The sequence below is a fragment of the Garra rufa genome, chromosome 24 (assembly GCF_049309525.1).
Source record: "Garra rufa chromosome 24, GarRuf1.0, whole genome shotgun sequence".
Taxonomy (NCBI): domain Eukaryota; kingdom Metazoa; phylum Chordata; class Actinopteri; order Cypriniformes; family Cyprinidae; genus Garra; species Garra rufa.
This window is the reverse complement of record NC_133384.1, coordinates 17,435,632-17,458,364: the sequence shown is the minus strand read 5'-3', so window position 1 is coordinate 17,458,364 and position 22,733 is coordinate 17,435,632. Positions and strand designations below refer to the sequence as shown.

Genomic DNA, 22,733 nt, shown 5'->3' with positions numbered 1-22,733 from the left:
ATATTGTTTGAATCAACTAGCCTAGTATACAGAAATAAATATTTATTCATAACCATACTGAAAATAAGTAAATATTGTTAGCTGATGCTTCTGTCTAGCTAACAAGCTTGCTGGTGCTAAGTTGAGGTAATTTTCAGATATGAAGTCCAAATATTTATAATCAACCACCTAGACAGATTACATCTGAGGGAAAAGAAAATATGTGATGTTCAGATGGTAACTACAGTAATTATCAAAGTGGGAAGTGATGCCCTCTGGGGACATTTGGCCAGGGGTGTTTTTACACCACAGACAATGTTTGAGAAAAAAGAAAAAATATTATGAAAATATAATTACATTTTTCTTCCTAACTTCAGGCCTTATTCTCATATCATTTATAACTGTGCCGTTCCGCAAAATAACAAGCTTTAAAACACTTTTCTTACTGGTGAAAATGAGATGGTTAAATCAGTTTTCTCTCAGGTAACGTTACAATGCAATGTAAGCTTCACAGTGAACATTGTCAACGTAGACCATATCAACAACAAAAATCTATCTTGACTCCATATAGGCTAGTGGTTATTTTGGGAAAAACCAAGGCTTATAGTAGGATTATAAAAAATATATATGCTAATATAAATTTATAGCCTTTATAAAATTGCAAAATATGTCAGTACTTTTTTACTTAAGTACACAAAAAATGTAGTACTTTTGTACTTTCACTCAAGTAAAATGGAAAAAGGAGTACTTTTACTTTTACTGGAGTAATATTCTATTATACGTATCTGTACTTTTACTCAAGTACTTGATTTGTGTACTTCGTCCACCACTGCTTCTTAATGATTTTTGGCATAAAAGAAAAATCAAAAATTTTGACCCATGCAATGTATTTTTGGCTATTACTACAAATAAACCCAAGCGACTTAAGACTGGTTTTGTGGTCCAGGGTCACATATTATTCCAACTTTGTGTTAAAATGTCTAAACTGATTAGTTCACCTTAAAATGTTAATTCTGACATTAATCACTCATGTCATTCCAAACACATAAGGCTTTGGTTAATCTTCGAAACACAAATTAAGATATTATGAAACCTGAGAGGATTCTTTTGGAAGCCTGTTTCCACCACTGAATAAAAATTAAAAAAGGCAATTGTGAGTTTTTATCTCACAATTCAGATTTTTTTTTTCACAATTGTGAGTTTACATCTTGCAATTCTGACTTTTTTATCAGACCTATAAGATATAAACTCGCAATTGTGAGTTATAAAGTCAGAATAGCGGGATATAAACCCATAATTGCAAGAAAAAAAGGTCAAAATTCATATATAAACACAATTCTGACTTTTTTCAGAATTGCGTGATATAAACTCATAATAGTGAGAAATAGTCAGAATTGCAAGATAAAAGCTTGCAAATCTGACCCTTTTTCTCACAAATGCAATTTTTTTATTTTTTTCTCGCAATTCTAAGATAAACTCCCAATTGCAAGTTATAAAGTTCTGCGAGAAAAAAAGACTGATATGTTTTGTGAGTTTATATCTCACAATTGCGTGTTATAATCAGAATTTTGAGATATAAACTATCTAGCCTGAGAAAAAAGTCTGAATTGTGAGTTCACATCTTGTTATTCTAACTTTTTCACAGAATTGCAACTTTCTTTCTCAGAACTGTTTAAATCTTAATTTTTATCTCGAAATTATGAGTTTATATCGTACAATACTGACTTTAGAACTCGGTAAAAATCAACTTATAAACTTAGGGGGAGTTGGAGAATTAGCCTATTTCCAAAAAAAGTGGAGTGTTCCTTTAAAGTGCCCAATTATGCCATTTTTAACATTGCCTTTCATGCTGTGTGTAACGTAGCTCTATGTGAATGTAAACAATCACAACAAGTTGTAAAGCTGAAAGTGCACGCTAAATTAAGCTATTGTCTCTCAAAAGAATGAATCGACTCTGAACAGCCTAAACGAGTAAACATATTTGCATAATGCCCACCTATTGTTCTACATTGGCCAGCTGCAAACAACCAACTTAAACCTGTAATTTTACTGATGACTGCTTCTCTAATCTTGGAGACTTGGGGAGTTCAACGCAAGATTTACAACACGCTTGCTCTTGAACGATGGCTCAGTACCAAGTTTATTTGATCAAGCTGGCTCCACTGAATCACAACCTGGAAGTATGATTAATAATTGATGTTTCTATCGAACATTCAAAATACAGAATTTCTGTATGACAATGGGTGTATCGTTTCTGACCAATCACAATAGACTGGGGCATCTGACCACAGCAGAGTAGACTCAGAAAGGAAGGGTTTAGAGAGACTGAATCTTTGAACCGTTTCGAACTAATCATTTGAGAAAATGAGAAAGTGAGGTGATATTAAATGCATATTTTCAGAAAACAAATACATTGTTTGACCTTGCATGCATGTAAACCTATTGAAGGAGACTCTCAAAACAATATTAGAAACCTTAAAAAAATGACATAACAGGGGCTGATGTTGTTTTGGAGAGCTCAAATGTACTTTTTCCTGTCTGTTGCCTTTAAAGCCACAGCTTAAGATAGTTGCTAGTAAAGGTTTTATAACTATACGGGTTGTTGGCTGTATCTCACACTGTTTGAGAAAGCACAAAAAGGTTGACATTTTATATAAAAGACATAAGTAAACCAAATATTGCATTTTATCATCTGTTACTACTCTATTGCGAAAAGAAAAATGACAAATCAGCTCATGTCTGCCCCTGCGTGACTGATCATCTCATTTCACCCTTGTGGCCTGCAACAAGAAAAGATTTATTCGTTTCAGAGGCACTACAACAGCAACCGCGAGACCTCCGCCAGCCTCTCTCAAAACAAAATAATGCATTTCAAAAGTCTGACTTTGAACGTATAAAGATTTAGCTCGGCAAGCAGGAACCAATAAAAGACACAATGAGAATATTGGTCACAGACAAGCTCCGGTTCAGAGACGCTTATGGAGGTGTAGAGCAATTTGATGTGTTCTTTTCCAAGCTTCCTGCTGGGATACGCTTGATGAAAGTCATCTGTATTATTCTGTCGTTGTCTGTACAAAGGATCTATTGAATCTAAGCGCTACTAAGACGTTTCATTGGAAGTAGACAAGGACTGAATTAACTTAGTGAAGTGCAGAGCAGAGTTTGCTGTACAATTTGTCATCCGCCGCTTTTATAAAATTTGCGCTGCGATTCCTGATCTGTTGGCAATTACTCCTGCGGAGAAAAACATCAATAAGTCTAATCAGGTCTTAAAACCTCTGGAGGTCTTTGTTAATGAAGCAGTCCCGCTGGTCTTGCTAGCGTCACTTTACAGGAAATATGTGATTTCCTGTTAGAAAACAGCTGCTGTAAAATTAAGACTGAGGAGCAATTAGCTTTCCAGCATATCATGAAGAGCTATAAACTACAGTACGCCCCGCTTTGATGATTTCGGCCGACATTCATCTCCAAAAACAGTCTACTGATTAATTACGACTACAAAACAAATACCACATCGCCTGATTGTGTCTTGTTCACCGTTAGGTATCATAAAATACCCAAGTAGCACATTTCCATTTAGACAGCATATTTCCAGCGCACATAACGATGAGTGCTCATTTAATTAGAGAGCTTTTTCCCCTCCTTCAACTTTAGATAGGGTGTACACCATTGTCACAAGCCTTTTAATGACTGAATCCTGCTTTCCTATCGCTGTCGGCGTAATTAGCTTGAAATGTGATTACACACAACGATGCCACAGAGATTTCTCTCCATTTCCATTGGCAAATTGAGGTCCTCACACCTTAAAACAGAGAGATTGTCTTCCATGCGTACAAATACCACATGTAGAAACGGGTTGTGTCTTTCTTTTTTCTTTTGTCTTTCTTTTATCACTTGTTGATGTCTGGAGTTGATTGTCTCTATGAAACATATAAACATTTGAAAAGAGAATGGAAAAGTCTGTATTATACTTGTATTGTACGAGGGTTTTCAAAGTAAACTGAGTGTTGGTGCTTGACTGGAGGGTATGCTAACCTCTTTTTATAAGTAAGCCAAAGTACTATAGTATGTAACTTATACACAAACCAACAGCACATTTCTGTCCTAATTTTCATTAGAGAACTTATTTTATCATTTATAGAATATCTATAGTTATCAATTAAAATATGGTATTTATATATAAATCATTAAAGGGATAGTTTACCCAAAAATGACAATTACCCTATGATTTACTCACCATCTATTCATCCTAGGTGTATATGGCTTTCTTCTTTCAAACAAATACAATCAGCGTTATATGAAAAAAAAATCCTGGCTCTTCCAAGCTTTATAATGGCAGTGAATGGATGTTGAGATTTTGAAGTCCAATAAAGTGCATTCATCTGTCATATAAAGTACTCCACATGGCTCCAGGGGTTGATAAAGGCTGAAATCAAGTGAATCTGAAGTGAATCAAAACACCTGTCACAAATTAGAAGTACAAAATGAGGATTTGTAAAGAAAAGTGTTGGAGGATTTCGATATAAGCCCAGAGAAGGCTGGTTTTCCTTTTCTGTAAACAAAACGTGCTTCTCATGAGACTAGCATATTTTCACCAGAGTTTACATTCCGCTGGAACGCCACTCTTTCAGAAATGCAAAATAAATTTTAAATTGTGACCTTGGACCACAAAACAAGTCATAAGGGTATTTTTTTTAAAATTGAGAGTTATACATAAATAATAAACAATCGTCCCATTGATGTATGGTTTGTTAGGATAGGACAATATTTGGCCGAGATACAACTATTTGAAAATCTGGAATCTGAAGATACAATAATATTGAAAGTGTAAAAGATACTGAGAAAATCACCCTTAAAATTATTCAAATTAAGTTCTTAGCAAGTATTATTACTAGTCAAAACGTCTAGGTTACGTAGGTAACTCTCGTTCCCTGAAGGAGAGAACGGAGACGTTACATTGGGAATCGCCTGAGAGACCAATCATCTCTGAGCCTTATTCAAAAGGCCAATGAACATTGGCGAGTGGTATTTGTGTGTCAAGCCACTCCCCCGTACATACGGGTATATGAGATGGCGGCGCGCACCACTCATTCAGGTTTTCGCTGAAGAGCCGAGTCAAGCCGGCGTCAGCGCAACGCCAGGGGCGTGGCAGGGGAATGTAACGTCTCCCTTCCCTCCTTCAGGGAACGAGGGTTACCTACGTAACCTAGACGTTCCACTTCAGTCTAATCACTTCGACGTTACATTGGGAACAGACCCATGGAACAGGCCACGACCCTGACGCCGCATTACGCACAAGACCACGTGCCGGCAGGTCTTTTCAGACGTGTCCGCAGGCGGCCATTGTAACGTAACCTTCCCAATGCCTTGAGGGCCAATAGAGGGGGGGGCCCACAGGGATGCCAGTTGTACTGAAGCAGAGGTTGGGGGGGCGGAGCACATGAGATCTTTACATGTGGAATGAAAATAAATTCAATATATCCATAAGTCTTTAGGGATATAAGAGGATAACAGCGTCCTTCTGGCTGACCACTGGAAAATACTAAAAACATATTGCCACAACCTGCGGGGTGAAGGAGACCCGGCAGGAGCACAGTAGGAACTACTCCGCATCTAGCCCTGACTGCGGGGCATGGAGGACCCAGGGTTCACCAAGGGGCTACATCCTGGGAAAATAGTGCACGGATCCTAGAGGGAATGGCGCAGCAAGCCGACACCAGCCGCCCCCCCCCCCACTCACCTGAAGTCCTTATGTTAGGACACGGGAGGAGATGGCCTCTACGCGAAGGTTATAGAACCTGGCGAAGGTATTCGGTGTCGCCCAGCCCGCAGCTACAGATATCTGCTAGAGAGGCGCCATGAGCCAACGCATAGGATGAGGCAACACTCCGTGTGGAGTGGGCACGAACACCTAAGGGGCATGGCAGTCCCTGATACAAATATGACAGGGAGATGGCATCTACCACCCAATGAGCCAACCTCTGTTTGGAGACAGCATTTCCTTTCTGCTGACCTCCGAAGCAAATAAAGAGCTGCTTGGTGCGTCTGAAGTGCAGAGTGCGGTCTACATATATGCGTAAAGCACGGACTGGACACAACATCACAAAAGCTGGGTCTGCCTCCTCCAGGGGCAGAGCTTGCAGGTTCACCACCTGATCGCGGAAAGGCGTAGTGGGAACCTTGGGCACATAGCCGGGCCGGGGTCTCAGGATAACGTGAGAATCACCGGGTCCGAATTCTAGGCACGCTTCGCTGACAGAGAAAGCCTGTAGGTCCCCTACCCTCTTGATGGAAGCCAGGGCAGTCAGGAGCGCTGACTTAAGCGACAGAAATTTTAGCTCGACTGACGCCAGTGGCTCGAATGGGGCGTCCTGCAGGCCTCGGAGGGCGACGGAGAGATCCCAAGAGGGTACGAGGTGCGGTTTGGGAGGATTAATCCTCCTCGCACCTCTCAGGAACCTCACGATGAGTTGGTGCTTACCAAGAGATGTTCCATCTACTGTATCGTGATACGCTGCGATAGCGTACAACGTACACTTTGAGAGTCGAAGGGGACAGCCTGCGCTCCAACTTCTCTTGCAGAAAGGAAAGCACTACTGCAATCGTGCATCTCTGTGGGTCCTCTCCGCGAGAGGAACACCAGTCAGCGAACAGACCCCATCTCAGTGCGTAAGCCTGCCTGGTAGAGGGAGCTCGGGACTGAATGATAGTTTCTATCACGGCCTGGGGAAGGCCGGAGAGGTCTGCAGGTGCCAATCCGTGCCCTAGCAGGGAGGGGCTGCCGCGAGGGAGACGGTTACTAAGACCTAAGTCCGGGTGGGCCATTCCCGTGGTGCAACCAACAAGACTTACTCCTCTTCCTCCCTGGACTTGCACAGTATCTACGCAAGGAGGCTCGCTGGGGGGGAGGCGTACTTGAGCCCCGGAGGTCAGCTGCGTGTCAGTGCCACTTTGAGAAGACTTTGGAGTCGCCATTCCGCAGGGTGGGTGGACTGCCGTGGGAGCCAACAGGCTGCACGGTTGAGTTTCCCTGCTATGAAGTGAATGGCACGTGGCGACGTCTGCCACGTTTGACTCCGTGGGAGCAGATGGTGGACGAGCTGTAAGTGCCCGTTGTACACAGCATCTCAACCCGTGGTAAGCCATGGGCTGACTAGTCGGCAACACTGCGGGAAAACGCCAGTCCGGAGTGAGCCGAGATGCCATGTCCATCTTGGGACTCGATCGTGCTGAAGCGGTCTCACATGAAACAAGCTCAGCAGCAGAGCGGTTAGAGCTGTCATGTGCCCTAGGAGCCTCTGAATTTTGAGAGGGACCGCTGAGTTGTGCCTGAATAAACTCAGGCAGTACAGCACTGACTGCGTGCTCTTGGTAGTAAGGCGGGCTGTCTTGTGGACCGAGTCCGGCTCCTGACCGAGGAAAGAGATCCTCTGAACTGGGCAGAGTTTGCTCTTCCCTTGGTTGGTCTGAAGGACCAGATGGCAGGGGTGCCGGAGCACCAGGTCCCCTTATTCGCACAACGGAACTCGCGAGTGGGCTGCACGGCACCAGTCGTCGAGACAGTTGGAAACGCGAATCCCTGTCTGCTGAAAAGGGGACAGGGGAGCTCCCGTGGCCTATAGAAGGATGCGGGGAGGAGGGGACTGGCCAAATGGAAGCACCTCGCACTGAAGCGCTCGACCCCCGGGGACAGACCGCAGAAGGGGTCTGTGCCGGGGAAAGATCGAGACGCGACAGTGGGTGCCCTTCAGGCAGATGGCTGCAACCCACCCCTGGAGACGGAAGCATACTCGTATGCACTTCGTCGTGAGCGTCTGGCCCGGCAGCCTGAGAAGGGACCGGAACAGAGCTCCATCCAGGATGGGTGTTAACCCACCACTCTTTCTGGGCACGTTGAAGTAGGGACTGTAAGACCCTGACCTCATCCCGGCTGGAGGGACAGGCTGGATCGCGTCCTTCGCCAGTAGGATCGCGACCTCCGCAGGCAGGACAGAGGCACGCATGCCCTAATGAACAAAAATGCAAAGGGTACCTCTGAACCTGGGCGGACGCCTGGTGAACTGAATCGCAAAGCCGGGCCGTACCGTCCGTATCAACCATTGCAGTGGTATCAAGGGAACGTTGACCGACGTGACCGTGGTGGGGCAGCCTAGGGGGAGACAGGGAAGGAGACTGAACCCAGAAGGATGTTCGTCCTGGAGAAGAGTCTAACTGCACTAAGCAGCGCTTACCTTCTTCCCTGGTTCCCGCGCTGGTGACAGAAGGCTCCGAGTCCGGTTCCGAGGAGTGTAAGTGCTGCTCAGGAAGGGAACTTGGAGCCGAGGCCCCAGAGGTGAGGAAATTAGCTCTTTTTGTGAAAATGTGGGTTCCGTCGACCTGTAGGCCGACGGCAGCATTGAAGTACACAGTGGCTCCCGGCCCTCCACCGGGAGCGGAAACATTGATGTTGTCGTCCCCTGAAGAGCAACCTCCATCAGCTCTGGGTTGCCCGTGTCAGGGACGTTTCGCAGCTTTCTTGCGGGTGTTTCGGGCCGGTCCCTGAGCCGCGAGCGCCGCCGCTTTCCCACGGCTAGCTCTGCGCTTGCGGGCCCTCTCCGCCAACCTGGCGTCGTGGGCCTCCGCGGGGGTCAGAGCTGTAGATGTTGCGGCCGCAGGGGGCACCCTCGGCGACGGGCAGGTGGAGGCTGAGCCACCGGCGGCGGGATGGTTGCTTCGCGGCGGGGCAGGATATGTTTGATCACCTCCGTCTGCTTCTGTACTGTCGAGAAAGCGTGCCTTGTCGCCGTCTGCCATCTGGGCCAGAGTGAGCCATAGGTGTCGCTCTTGGACCACAGCCGTGGACATCACCTAACCAAGGGCCCGCGCCGTGACCTTCGTCGCCTGGAGGGCGAAGTCGGTGGCAGCGCGGAGTTCCTACATAACGGCTTGATCAGGACCACCCTCGTGCAGCTGTTTTAATGCCTGGCCTTGGTAAACCTGCAGGGTTGCCATGGCATGCACGGCTGAGGCAGTCTGACCAGCGGCGTGAAAAATGCGGCCCGCAAGGGCGTACGAGTGCTCACACGCACTGGAGGGGAGATGAAGCCGATCCCGCCAGGTGGCAGCGCCGCGTGGGCAAAGATGCACCGCCACGGCGCGCTCGACCCGAGGGATCGACACATATCCCCTGGCCGCCCCGCCATCAAGGGTGGCGAGGGGAGAGGAGCTGGGCAACGGGCGAGATGAAAAAGGTGACCGCCACGTTTTAACCAGCTCCTCGTGCACCTCTGGGAAGAATGGCATCAGGGGGAGGGCGTGGCGGTGCTGCCGGTGCCCTCCCCAGGAACCAGTCGTCCAGCCTGGAGGGATCGGCCGGAGGTACATTAGGAACCTCAAGGCCAATCCCCCTGGTGGCTCGGAGGAGCATAGCCGAGAGTTCGGATTCAACCTCCGATGGAGCAGCGACCACGGAGGGGCGCTGCGCCGCCGGGATGCCATCCTCACTCTCAGACTCTCCCTCTGATGCTGCAACAGACATCTCCTCCTCCTGTGGAGCGCCAAAGGAGACGCTCAGCCCGGCGTGCGGGAAAGCGTACTGCTCTGGCATCTCGACGGGACCACGCTGAGGTTCGGAAGTCTGCATGGCTTTTGGAGCTGGCGGAACGTTCGGCACAGTGATTTGCAAGTCCCCCCCGGTGTCTCTCCACGGCGGCTGAAAAACATTGACGGTTTAACCGCCTACCGCGGGACGACGATGGGAGCCGTCTCGCGAACGAGCGGCGAGTCTTCAGCGTCGCCATGGTCATGCGTTCGCAATGAACGCACGTACCATCCGTGAACGCCGCCTCAGCATGTTCGCGGCCCAGACATGTGAGGCAGTGTTCATGTCCGTCCAGAGAGGTGAGGAAACTGCCGCACCCAGAAACGCACGGCCGGAAAGCCATTCTTAAAAGAACGTCTTACACAGCCGCGAGAAATTGCTCTTTTAGTCCCGGTCTGCCCAGGGAGGAAACCGCGGCACCACTGTGCACTCAATGGGGCTTGCTCGCTGGAGAGCAGGAGGCTTTGTTGAGGCCGTGAAAACGGCCGCCCGCAGGATCCCACTGGCGGCTGCCGAGAAATCACTCTTTTAGATGTTGCTCTTTTCAATCGGCAGCACACCAGCGGGGAAGAGCAGCAGGAACTTCGTCTTTCTTCGAAAAAAGTCAGGCTTGAGCATGGAGAGGCTCTGAAAGCGAAAATCTGAATGAGTGGTGCGCGCCGCCATCTTATGTACCCGTATGTACGGGGGAGTGGCTTGGCACGCAAATACCACTCGCCAATGAATTGGCCTTTTGAATAAGGCTCAGAGATGATTGGTCTCTCAGGCGATTCCCAATGTAACGTCAAAGTGATTCGACTGAAGGGAAACTTAAGTTTTGATACATTTATGATAGGAAATGTACAAAGTATCTTCATGTAACATGATCTTTACTTAATATCCTTATGATTTTTGGCATACAAGAAAAAACAATAATTTTGACCCATACAATGTATTTCGGCTATTGCTACAAATATTCCTGTGCTACTTAACACTGGTTTTGTGTCCAGGGTCACATATGGATAGTTGTCTTACACAAATGCATCGATTCACCTGAGAAGGCCTTTATTAACCCTCCAGAACTGCATGGAGTACTTTTTATGATGGATGCATGCACTTTATTTTGCTTTAAAATCTCAACATCCATTCACTGCCATTACAAAGCTTGTAAGAGCCAGGACATTTTTTAAATATAACTCTGATTGTATGTGTCTCAAAGAATAAAGTCATATACACCTAGGATGACTTGAGGGTGAGTAAATCATGTTTTTTTTTTCTTTCATTTTTCAGTGAACTATCCCTTTAAATTTATCTTTGGTTAATTGGAGAAGTCTGTGTAGGTGACAAAAATACACTACTGTTCAAAAGATACTTTTATTCAGCAAGGATGCATTAAATTGATCAAAAGTGTCAGTAAAGATTTTATAATGATACAAAATATTTATATTTTAAATAAGTCCTGTTCATGCTGATTTTTATTGATAAAATAATCTTTAACAAAAAAAAAAAAGAAAATTGCACAAAAATAGAAAAAACACTAAAGGATCACATGACACTAAAGACTAGAGTAATGATGCTAAAAATTTAGCTTTAAAATGGCAGAAATAGATTACATTTAAAAAAAAAACATTAAAATAGAAAAAAGAAAATCAAAAATATAATCATATTTAACTTTCTGATTCCTTCTCTGTAATTTCACTTCAATTGTATTATTTTACTGTATTTTTGATCAAATAAATGCAGCCTTAGTGAGCAAAATATATTTTTTCTACAACAAAAATCCTACCAACCCCATTTTTTTGGCATTACAAACCACATTTAAAATGGTCACTTCAAATAAATTGCATTTATACATTCAATTTCAATTTCATTTTATATAATTTAATTTCAGACTGGGGCAAAACGTTGGAAAAGATTTATGTATGAGGACTGCTAACCTGGACATGGTGTAGTATTGCACTCCTGGAACTCCTGGGCAGGCCCGAGGCAGGTGATTCCCCCATATTTGGGTTTGGGGTTAGAGCAGGTGCGTTTGCGGTTCCGGACACCTGAGCTGCAGTCTCGACTACACTGGCTCCAAGGCCCCCAGGCAGACCAACCTCCATTTACGGTCAATCCAGTGATACGCCCAGAACGCAGCAAATCTCCTACAAAAAGAACAGACACATGCAAGACAGTTAGCAGTACTCCTTAGACTCTTAAATAAACCCTAACAAAGTTTTCAATTTCAAAATTGTCAGATAATTTTTTCAACTAAATCATCCATACCACCGTCAAAAGAATAGTTTGGAGAGCAAAATGTATTTTCAGATCATGATTACCTATGCAGCGTTTGTACAGATACTGTTAAATGAAATTCCAGAACTTTTAACGACTTTTTAAGCATTACTTTTTGGATTTTAAAGGACTTCAATCAGAGATCTCACTTGTCTTCTCTTTCCCGACTTAGATCTGGACTTCAAATTGTGTCTCATGAGTCATTTGACTTAGATTGGAACTTTGTGTATCACAAATAATTGGATTTAGATCGGGACTTTAAATCGTGTGTCGTGAATAATTTTATTTGAATCATTAATTTTGCAAAATGATTCACAAACCTGTTTTGATCTAAATCAAATGATTCGTCATGTGCAAAGTCCCAATCTGAATCAAATGGTTCACAATATACAAATTTCCAATCTAAATCAAATGATTTGCGATTTGAAGTCTCAATCTAATTTAAATGATTCGCGAACCTGCTCCATTAATTTCATGAAATGATTCACAAATCCGTTTTGATTTAAATCAAATGATTTGTGATATGCAAAGTCCTGATCTGAATCAAATGATTAACAATATGCAAAATTCCAATCTAAATCAAATGATTTGCAAACCCGTTTCGATGTAAATCAAATGATTTGTGATACGCAAAGTCCCGATCTGAATCAAATGATTAACAATATGCGAATTTCCAATCTAAATCAAATGATACACAAACCTGTTTCGGTCTAAATCAAATGATTCGTGATACGCGAATTTCCAATCTAAATCAAATGGCTTGCAAACCCGTTTCGATCTAAATCTAATGATACTCAAAGTCCCGATCTGAATTAAATGATTCACAATATGCAAATTTCCAATCTAAATCAAATGATTCACGAACCCGTTTCGATCTACATCTAATGATTCGTGATACTTAAAGTCCCAATCTGAACCAAATAATTCACAATATGTGAAGTTTCAACCTAAATCAAATGATTTGCGAACCTGTTTAGATATAAATCTAATTATTTGTGATACGCAAAGTCCTGATCTGAATCAAATGGTTCACAATATGCAAATTTCCAATCTAAATCAAATGATTTGCAAATCTGTTTCGATCTAAATCAAATGATTTGTGAAGTCCCAATCTGAATCAAATTATTCCCAATACGTGAAGTTCCAATCTAAATCAAATGATTTGTGATACGAGATTTGAAGTCCCAATCTAAAACAAATGAACTGCCAGTGTAAATGACTTGATTGATTTGGTTAATCTGATCCTCTTTTCACGTCATTGTCAGTGCTACTGAGAATAAGCGAAAAAAGTATGCTTTTTTAAAGAAAAGATATGTGCTTATTGAAAAAAATTAAACACTTATTTCATAGATACATTGTCTTTTAATAATTCAAGCACTTTTCAAGTAGGGATATTGCTATTTTTAAGTTTTCCAGGTCTTTCAAGCACTTTAAGCCCCTTTTGTGTGAACCCTACTATTACAGCAGATTATTACAGATTGCATTTGTCAAAGAACATTTATCTTATCAAACAGAGTGTTTTTGCCACTGTCTATCTGTCTGCACTGTGACCTCTGTGTTTATACCTCTGACCTTGAGTGAGATCCATCTGTGACGGTCCCTGTGAGCCACAGCCATTTATCCATTCTGAGCAGGCAACGGTGCTACATGGGTCGACCTATAATCTCTCCAGAACCAGAGCACACAGCCCTCTCAAAGGTAATAGACTACTTCATAATCTACTCACACCTCAAAGCGGGGCGCCTGGCTCTGATGGCTAATGGCAAGGGAACACGGGTGTCAGTGCATGCTAGACCCACAGGTAAACAAACCGTGCTGTGTTCAGTGACTTTAACCATGAAACGACTGACTAAATTGATTTTTTATGAAAGTGTAAAGTCGTGTTATGGAATTAGATTTTGACTTTGCCATGCTTGCTGGTTGTTAAGATCCCATGCAAAGTGAATTTGCAATTAATGACATTAAAAGAGGCAGCGTTTATGCATATGCTCTGAACTTTCCCAACCCAGATTGTGTGATGTGTTAGACAACGGGATCAGTGGTACATCTGCCGAGCGAGATGGGTGGCATTATATCCTGCACAATCAAGAAAATTAATAGCTCTTGTAGATTAAGAGTGTGGCTTTTACGCAATTCCCCAGAGCCTTCGTAAACTGTCTAGTGGTCACCGACGCTTATTAAAAGTTAGGGGGTGGGCAATTAGAATCGACTACCAGATGGGTTTGCGTAGTGGGTGGTTAACGCCTCTGCAAATACGTGTAATTACCATGACATACAGCGTTCCAGCGTCACAAGAGGTAACTGAGACACAAATGGTCAATTAAACAGTGTGGGGTCATTTAAAAATTTAAAAATTACTCATCATTTTAATTTGTATTTAAAAAAAAGTTACAAATTATATCTATTTGTAAATATTACATGTAATTTAACAGTTGTTTAAAACTAGAAACTACTGAATATAGTTTAACAGTTTTTAAAATGATAAATTATATTAATTTTTAATCATCAAATATGATTTAAAACTACTGAAAAGTTATAATTATTGAATATAATTTAACAGCTTGTAAAATTAGAAATTATATCAATTTGTAATATTAAATATATTTTAACAGTTTTTTTTAATAAAACAATATGATTTGTAACTATTGAATAAAATTGAACAGCTTTTTAAATTAGAAATTATATTAATTTGTATTTTTCAACCATTTTATTACAGTCACACACTATATTATTTGTAATTAATACATGTAATTTAACAGTTGTTTAAAACTAGAAACTACTGAATAGTTTATCTTTTTTAAAATTATACATTATATTAACTTTTAATCACCAAATAATTTAGCTGTTTTTAAATTATTATTATGATTTTAAACTATTAAAAAATCGTCATTACGGAATATAATTTAACAGCTTTTAAAATGAGAAATTAACATATTTTTTATTATTAAATACAACCCAATAGTTTTTTAAAATAAATATTATGATTTGAAATTATATTAATTTGTAGTTATTGAATATTTAGTTTTAAAATATTAAATTATATGATTTGTAACTATTACATATAATTTAATAGCTTTAAATCCGAATTCGATTATTAAATATAATGTAACAGCTTTTCATTAAATAACTATTGAATACAATTTTACAGCTTTTTAAATTAGAAATTATATTAATTTGTTATTCCTGAATATAATGAATCGTTTTATAAATAATAGATTATATGTGTCACAAAGGCGGACGACTGAGAGTGAGGATCCAAATGCAAGGCTTTATTAAGCAGATCGTAGTCAGACAGACAGGGTCGAAAACACCAGCAAACAACAACAGCAAAGATAATCCAAGAGCGTAATCCAGTAAACAGGCGTGGGGTCAAAATCCAGGAGGGCAGTCCAAAGTAAACAAATGAAATGAAAACAAGAAACTAGAAAACTATAGCTAAGACTGAGAAAACAAAAACAGAACTATGGCTAGGGAACAACAAGGAGACTAGGAAACCTGAGAGCAATGGAAAACGCTTGGTAGAGTCCGCTGGAGCAAAACAATACTTCGCAGTGTGAGTGTGTGTGAAGCTGGCTTTTATGGAGGACAGACAGGAAGTAACCAGCGAAGCAGCAGAGGGAGCAGCAACAGTCTGTGAGGGGCAGGGCTCCCTCTGCTGGCCTGGTGTGACATAGCCCCCCCCCAAGGAGCGGCTTCCAGACGCTCTAAAAAACAACAGGAAGAAACAGTCCAGGGGAGCGGTGGGGGGGCCAGGAGACTGGGGCAGAACAGGTTGGGCAAAGGCCCTCCAGAGCAGAGCAGGAGATTCAGGAGCCCTCCAGGGCAGGGCTGGAAGCGGGGCAGTCCTCCGAGGCGGAGCAGTCCTCCAGGGCGGAGCTGGAGGCGGGGCAAGAGGCGGAGCGGCCCTCCGGGGCAGAGCAGGAGGCGTAGAAGCCCTCCAGGGTGGAGCAAGAGGCTTAGAAGCCCTCCAGGGCGGAGCAGGAGGCGGAGCAGCCCTCCGGGGCAGAGCAAGAGGCGTAGAAGCCCTCCAGGGCGGATCTGGAGGCGGAGCAAGAGGCTTAGGAGCCCTCCAGGGCGGAGCAGGAGGCGGAGCAGCCCCCGGGGCGGAGCTGGAGGCGGAGCAAGAGGCTTGGGAGCCCTCCAGGGCAGAGCAGGAGGCGGAGCAGCCCTCTGGGGCGGAGCAGGAGGCGGAGCAAGAGGCTTAACAGCCCTCCAAGGCGGAGCAGGAGGCGTAACAGCCCTCCAGGGCGGAACAGGAGGCGCAGGAGCCCTCCAGGGCGGAACAGGAGGAGCAGGAGCCCTCCAGGGCGGAACAGGAGGCGGAGCCAGAAGCTTAACAACCCTCCAAGGCGGAGCAGGAGGCGTAACAGCCCTCCAGGGCGGAGCAGGAGGCCGCATTATGGACTGGGACCTGGGGAGAACAGAGATAGAGGAGGCAGACAGAGCAAGGAGAGAGGTAGAGAGTTCATGGGGGGAAGACGTGGCCTCCATAGCCGTGACTAGACAGACGAGAACTTCAGGGACGGCTTTCGTGGTCGTGGCAGGGACGACAGTGAGTCTAGGCGGTGCAGGCACAGTGTGAAGCCCTGGCGGAGCAGACAGAGCAGGGAATCTTGGTGGAGCAGGTAGAGCAGGGAACCCTGGTGGTGCTGGCAGGGCAGGGAGCATTAGCGGTGCAGGCAGAGCTTGAAGCCTTGGCGGTGCAGGCAGAGCGTGAAGCCTGGGCGGTGCAGGCAGAGCGGGGAATTCCGCCATGAACGCCACCTCCAAAAGAGGTATAGGCGCGGCGGACAGGTGGGCAGATGAGGCCTCCCAAGCAGACTTGTGGACAGACTCATGGGCAGAAGAGGCCTCTGGGGCGCAGTGTGCAGCCCACGCACTCAAAATGGCGATAGCCATAACAGGTAACGCAGTGGGCAATAGAATGCCTACCGGGTCAGTGGGTGTGCGGCTTTGGAGCGTTGGCTCTGCGGGACTTGGGAGCATTGGCTCTGCATGGCTTGGGAGCGTTGGCTCTGCATGGCTTGGCTCTGAAGGAACGAGTGCTGCGACATGACTTGACCTGACAGGAACAGCAGCTGTATCTTGACCTGACTTGACAGGAACAGTGACTGTGACGTGACTTGTCTTGGCAGGAACAGCGACTGTGACGTGGCTTGACTTGGCAGGAACGGCGGCTGGTACAAGTTCAAGGGAAGCAGACACGGCATTAACAGGCGATGGTTTGGTTGACGTGGCGTTAGCAGACGCTGGTTTGGCTGATGTGGCGTTTGCAGTTGCTGGTTTGGTTGGCGTGGTGTTGGCAGATGCTGGCTTGACTGACGTGGCGTTAACAGGTGCTGGCTTGGCTGACGTGGTGTTAGCAGGTGCTGGCTTGGCTGACGTGGCGTTGGCAGGGGCTGGCTTGGCTGACGTGGCGTTGGCAAGGGCTGGCCTGGCTGATGTGGCGTTAACAGGTGCTGGCTTGGCTGGTGCTGATAGTAAGGGTCCAATTGCACGAGCTGACAGCAGTGGTGGGTCCTCCAAGCTTGATATGAGTCTCTGATAAGTCCTGGAGTGGTGAAAGTCTGATGCCGTAGCCACCCTGTTGATAGCAGACTCAATTATGGCGACCATCTTACGTGCAGGTTCTGTCGTGGCAGCCATCTTTGCAGCAGGCTCTGGCGTGGCAGCCATCTTTGCAGCAGGCTCTGGCGTGGCAGCCATCTTTGCAGCAGGCTCTGGCGTGGCAGCCATCTTTGCAGCAGGCTCTGGCATGGCAGCCATCTTTGCAGCAGGCTCTGGCGTGGCGGCCATCTTGACTAGGAACTCAGGAACGGGAGCCATCTTGTGAACGGGCTTTGGGACGGTGGCCATCTTGTGATCAGACTCGGGAAGGGCGGCCATCTTGGGAATTGTCTCAGGAACAGCAGCCATCTTGTGATCAGGTTCGGGGGTGGCGGCCATCTTGTGATCGGGCCTTGGGTTGGCAGTCATCTTGGGGGCAGACTCTGGAGTGGCGGCAGCCATCCTGGGTGCAGATTCTGGAATGGCGGCCATCTTGTGAACTGGCTCAGGAACAGCAGCCATCTTGTGATCAGGTTCGGGAATGGCGGCCATCTTGTGAACAGGCTTGGGGGTGGCAGCCATCTTGTGAACAGGCTTGGGGGTGGCAGCCATCTTGTGAACAGGTTTGGGGATGGCGGCCATCTTGTGAGAGAACTTAGACGCGGTAGACTTCTTGTGAGCTGGGTCCAATTGGGTGACCATCTTGAACGCAGACTCGGGATGAATCGTCATCCCATGAGCAGATTCTGGAAAGGCAGCCATCTTGTGAATAGGTGCAGGAAAGGTAGCCATCTTGTGAAGGGGCTCTTGAAGGACAGCTGTCTTGTGAGCAGGCCTTGAAATGGCGGCCATCTTGTGAACGGGCTTTGGGATGGCAGCCATTTTGTGCTGAGACTCTAGGCTAGCAGATATCCTGTGCTGAGGCCCTACTAGTACTCCCACAGTGTATGGAGATCCACAGTGCAACAACACAAAGTCCATAAACTGTGTGAGGCTCCAACTAGGGTCCTCATCAGGTAAAATGTCACTGATATCTGCGTCCAACCCACTCCAGAAACATTCCTTCAACATAACATCGTCACAAGGTGCCAGGTGACTGTAAGTAATGAATTCCTCAACATACCATTCGATGGGACGGCCATCTTGAGAAATGGAGCAGAGGAAACTTACGGGGTCTGATAACCTTCCTGCGGAATCCATCCTGAAGGGTAGTTCTGCTGGTGGATAAAGCCGCTGGATCCGGGTTCGGCGAAGTATTCTGTCACAAAGGCGGACGACTGAGAGTGAGGATCCAAATGCAAGGCTTTATTAAGCAGATCGTAGTCAGACAGACAGGGTCGAAAACACCAGCAAACAACAACAGCAAAGATAATCCAAGAGCGTAATCCAGTAAACAGGCGTGGGGTCAAAATCCAGGAGGGCAGTCCAAAGTAAACAAATGAAATGAAAACAAGAAACTAGAAAACTATAGCTAAGACTGAGAAAACAAAAACAGAACTATGGCTAGGGAACAACAAGGAGACTAGGAAACCTGAGAGCAATGGAAAACGCTTGGTAGAGTCCGCTGGAGCAAAACAATACTTCGCAGTGTGAGTGTGTGTGAAGCTGGCTTTTATGGAGGACAGACAGGAAGTAACCAGCGAAGCAGCAGAGGGAGCAGCAACAGTCTGTGAGGGGCAGGGCTCCCTCTGCTGGCCTGGTGTGACAATATGATTAGTAACAAATAAATATAATTGAACAGCTTTTTATTTGAGAGATTTCATCAGTTTGTAATTATTAAATATACTTTAATAAAATTTTAATAAAAAATTATATAATTTATAACTACTGAATAAATTAGAACAGCGTTTTGATTTATAATTATTAAAATGTAATAGGTTTCTAAAAATATATACATTATATTATTTGTAATTATACAACAGTTTTAAAATTAATATATATATAAATTTGTAATTAAAATGTATTTTTAAATGACAAATTACAATATCATAACAAATTGAAAGTAAAAAATCTCAATGTCTTTGGTTTGCATCTGTTTTACTTTAACAAAAACAGCACTTGAGATGCATAAACTGCAAAAGCTTTAACTTTATATGCAGTTTATGTTCAGTTTTAAATTTAATCCCAGGTTTTCAGATGCGCTTTCAGACTTTTGGGCCTGACTGTATAAGGCTGAGACCAGAATCACTGACAGTGAGATTTTCTATTTTGTATCCAAGGACGTGTGTGTGTAATGCACCACAGAGAAATTTGCCAGCTGAGATCCTAAGGTCTGCAGAATCTGACACTGAGTGGGATTCTAACTGATGGCCGATCTGTGGGGAACCGACAGTAAATAGCCTTGGAGATATCAGCCGCTTCTCGGAGAAAAGGAGGAGGAAAGAACGAAAGAAAAAAGAGAGAAAGACAGAGATGGAGAGATGGAGCTGTCCGTGCAGTGCGGTATTTAGATGAGAAAATAGTGCTAAAGTCACATGCTAAAATGATGTGCTTTTTTTGCTGAGATAAATGAAGGCATCACTCATAGCCAAATTACAAACCTGGGCCATCATCAGTTACAGCCTCTGGTTATGCTGCAAAGAATCTCAAGGTTTTAAGATAAGTAGCTTGACTGTTTGGCAGCATTTTCACTCTACCCACTGCCATTACTCCAGCAAACAAATAGACGTAATGGTGCATGTATTGATTTTTATTGTACTGAAGGTTAAGCGTTAAACACTTGCACTAAAAAAAAAATGGTGCTGTATTGTAAAGAAAGCTACAGAGACCTTTTTGTGCGCAAAAAAAAAATTATAATAGCCCTCTCAGTTTCTTATTCTTTATTCCTTCTTTCTGCATTTGGTTGTGTCGCGGGTATTTACGGCACATTTCTTTATTTGCAGTGTGTTTCCATATTTGGTTGTATTGTGAGTGTTTGAAGCGCATTTCTGTATTTGGTTGTGTTGTGAGTATTTGCAGCATGTTTCTGTATTTGGTTGTGTTGTGAGTATTTGCAATAGCATGTTTCTGTATTTGGTTGTGTTGTATTTGCAATATCATGTTTCTGTATTTGGTTGTGTTGTGAGTATTAGCAGAGGGTTTCTTTATTTGGTTGTGTTGTGAGTATTTGCAGCGCATTTCTGTATTTGTGTTGTGAGTATTTGCAGAGTGTTTCTGCATTCGATTGTGTTTTGAGTATTTGCAGTTTATTTGAGTTTATGTATTTAGTTGTGTTGTGACTAATTACAGAGCATTTTTGTATTTGATTGTGTTGTGAGTATTTTCAGTGTGTTTCTGTATTTAGTTGTGTTGTGATTATTTGGAGTGCATTTCTATTTTTTGTTGTGTTGTGAGTATTTTTAGCGAGTTTATGTATTTGGCTGTGTTGCTGTCACGTGAAACGAAGGGGTCTGGGTCCAAAAGCAGGTAAGTAATATTTATTAATTAAACACAAATAAACAAACAAAACAAAGGCCAACACGGCACAACAAACAGGAGCGAGACTGGAGCAAGAGACACAGAAACAAACCTAACAGGAACGGGGAACAAAAAACAATGCAGACTCACCAGGGTAGTGAAAGTGTGGAGATTATAAACACAAATGATAATAGTGATCAGCTGGGGAAGACGAGTAACATAATCAAGACAGGTGAACCATCAGGGAAGTGCAGTGCAGGGAAGGGAAAACAGCGACCCCAGGTGGCTGAGGGAAACCCCACAGCCCAGATCATGACAGTACCCCTCCCCTACGGAACGGTTTCCAGACGTTCCCTAAGGCCGAAAAGTCTGGAGGGAGGTGGAACGGGGGACTGGTGATACAGGGGGAGGGATGGTGGGCCAGGCCCGTGCCACAGAGGAACGTGAGCTGGCCTCGCCGCCAGAGGAACGTGCGCGGTCACCGCCGCGTCCGGAACAGAGATAGCAGTCCGTGTCGCGTCAGGAACAGAGACAGTGGTCACTTGTGCGCCAGGAACGGAGATAGCAGACGCCGCTGCTTCGGGAACAGAGATAGCGGTCGCCGCCGCGTCAGGAACGGAGATAGCGGTCGCCGCCGCGTCAGGAACAGAGATAGCGATCGCCGCCGCGTCAGGAACAGAGATAGCAGTCAGTGCCGCATCAGGAACAGAGACAGCGGTCACTTGTGCGTCAGGAATGGAGATAGCAGACGCCACCGCTTCGAGAACAGAGATAGCGGTCGCTGCCGCGTCAGGAACGGAGATAGCGGTCGCCGCTGCGTCAGGAACAGGGACAGCAGTCGCCGCCGCGTCAGGAACAGAGATAGCGATCGCCGCCGCGTCAGGAACAGAGATAGCAGTCAGTGCCGCATCAGGAACAGAGACAGTGGTCACTTGTGCGTCAGGAACAGAGATAGCGGACGCCACCGCTTCGAGAACAGAGATAGCGGTCGCCGCCGCGTCAGGAACGGAGATAGCGGTCGCCGCCGCGTCAGGAACAGAGATAGCAGTCAGTGCCGCATCAGGAACAGAGACAGTGGTCACTTCCGCATCAGGAACGGAGATAGCGGCCGCCGCGCGTCAGTATTTAGTTGTGTTGCGAGTATTTCCAGTGTTTCTGTATTTGGTTATGTTGTGAGTACTTACAGAGCATTTCCGTATTTGGTTGTGTTGTGAGTATTTGCAGCGAGTTTTTGTATTTAGTTGTGTTGCGAGTATTTCCAGCGTGCTTCTGTATTTAGTTGTGTTGCGAGTATTTACAGTGTTTCTGTATTTGGTTGTGTTGTGAGTATTTGCAGCGAGTTTCTGTATTCAGTTGTGTTGCGAGTATTTCCAGTGTTTCTGTATTTGGTTGTGTTGTGAGTATTTGCAGCGAGTTTCTGTATTTGGCTGTGTTGCGAGTATTTGCAGCGAGTTTATGTATTTAGTTGTGTTGTGAGTAATTACAGCGCATTTTTGTATTTGATTGTGTTGTGAGTATTTTCAGTGTGTTTCTGTATTTAGTTGTGTTGTGAGTATTTGGAGTGCGTTTCTATTTTTTGTTGTGTTGTGAGTATTTTTAGCGAGTTTATGTATTTAGTTGTGTTGCAAGTATTTCCAGTGTTTCTGTATTTGGTTATGTTGTGAGTACTTACAGAGCATTTCCGTATTTGGTTGTGTTGTGAGTATTCACAGCGAGTTTTTGTATTTAGTTGTGTTGCGAGTATTTCCAGTGTTTCTGTATTTGGTTATGTTGTGAGTACTTACAGAGCATTTCCATATTTGGTTGTGTTGTATTTGCAGCGAGTTTCTGTATCTAGTTGTGTTGCGAGTATTTGCAGCGAGTTTCTATATTTAATTGTGTTGGGGGTATTTCCAGCATGTTTCTGTATTTAGTTGTGTTGTGAGTATTTGGAGTGCGTTTCTGTATTTGGTTGTTTTGTGAGTATTTACAGAGC

General features: G+C 44.6%; 1 protein-coding gene across 1 annotated transcript in view; it reads right to left on the bottom strand.

Annotated features, from left to right (window-relative positions):
* sema5a (sema domain, seven thrombospondin repeats (type 1 and type 1-like), transmembrane domain (TM) and short cytoplasmic domain, (semaphorin) 5A) overlaps nucleotides 1–22,733 on the bottom strand; it is a 145,500-nt gene that overhangs the window by 20,728 nt on the left and 102,039 nt on the right. The window contains exon 16 of the mRNA XM_073830555.1: nucleotides 11,476–11,685. Coding sequence (XP_073686656.1) covers nucleotides 11,476–11,685 — 210 coding nt within the window. The remainder of the gene's footprint in view (nucleotides 1–11,475; nucleotides 11,686–22,733) is intronic.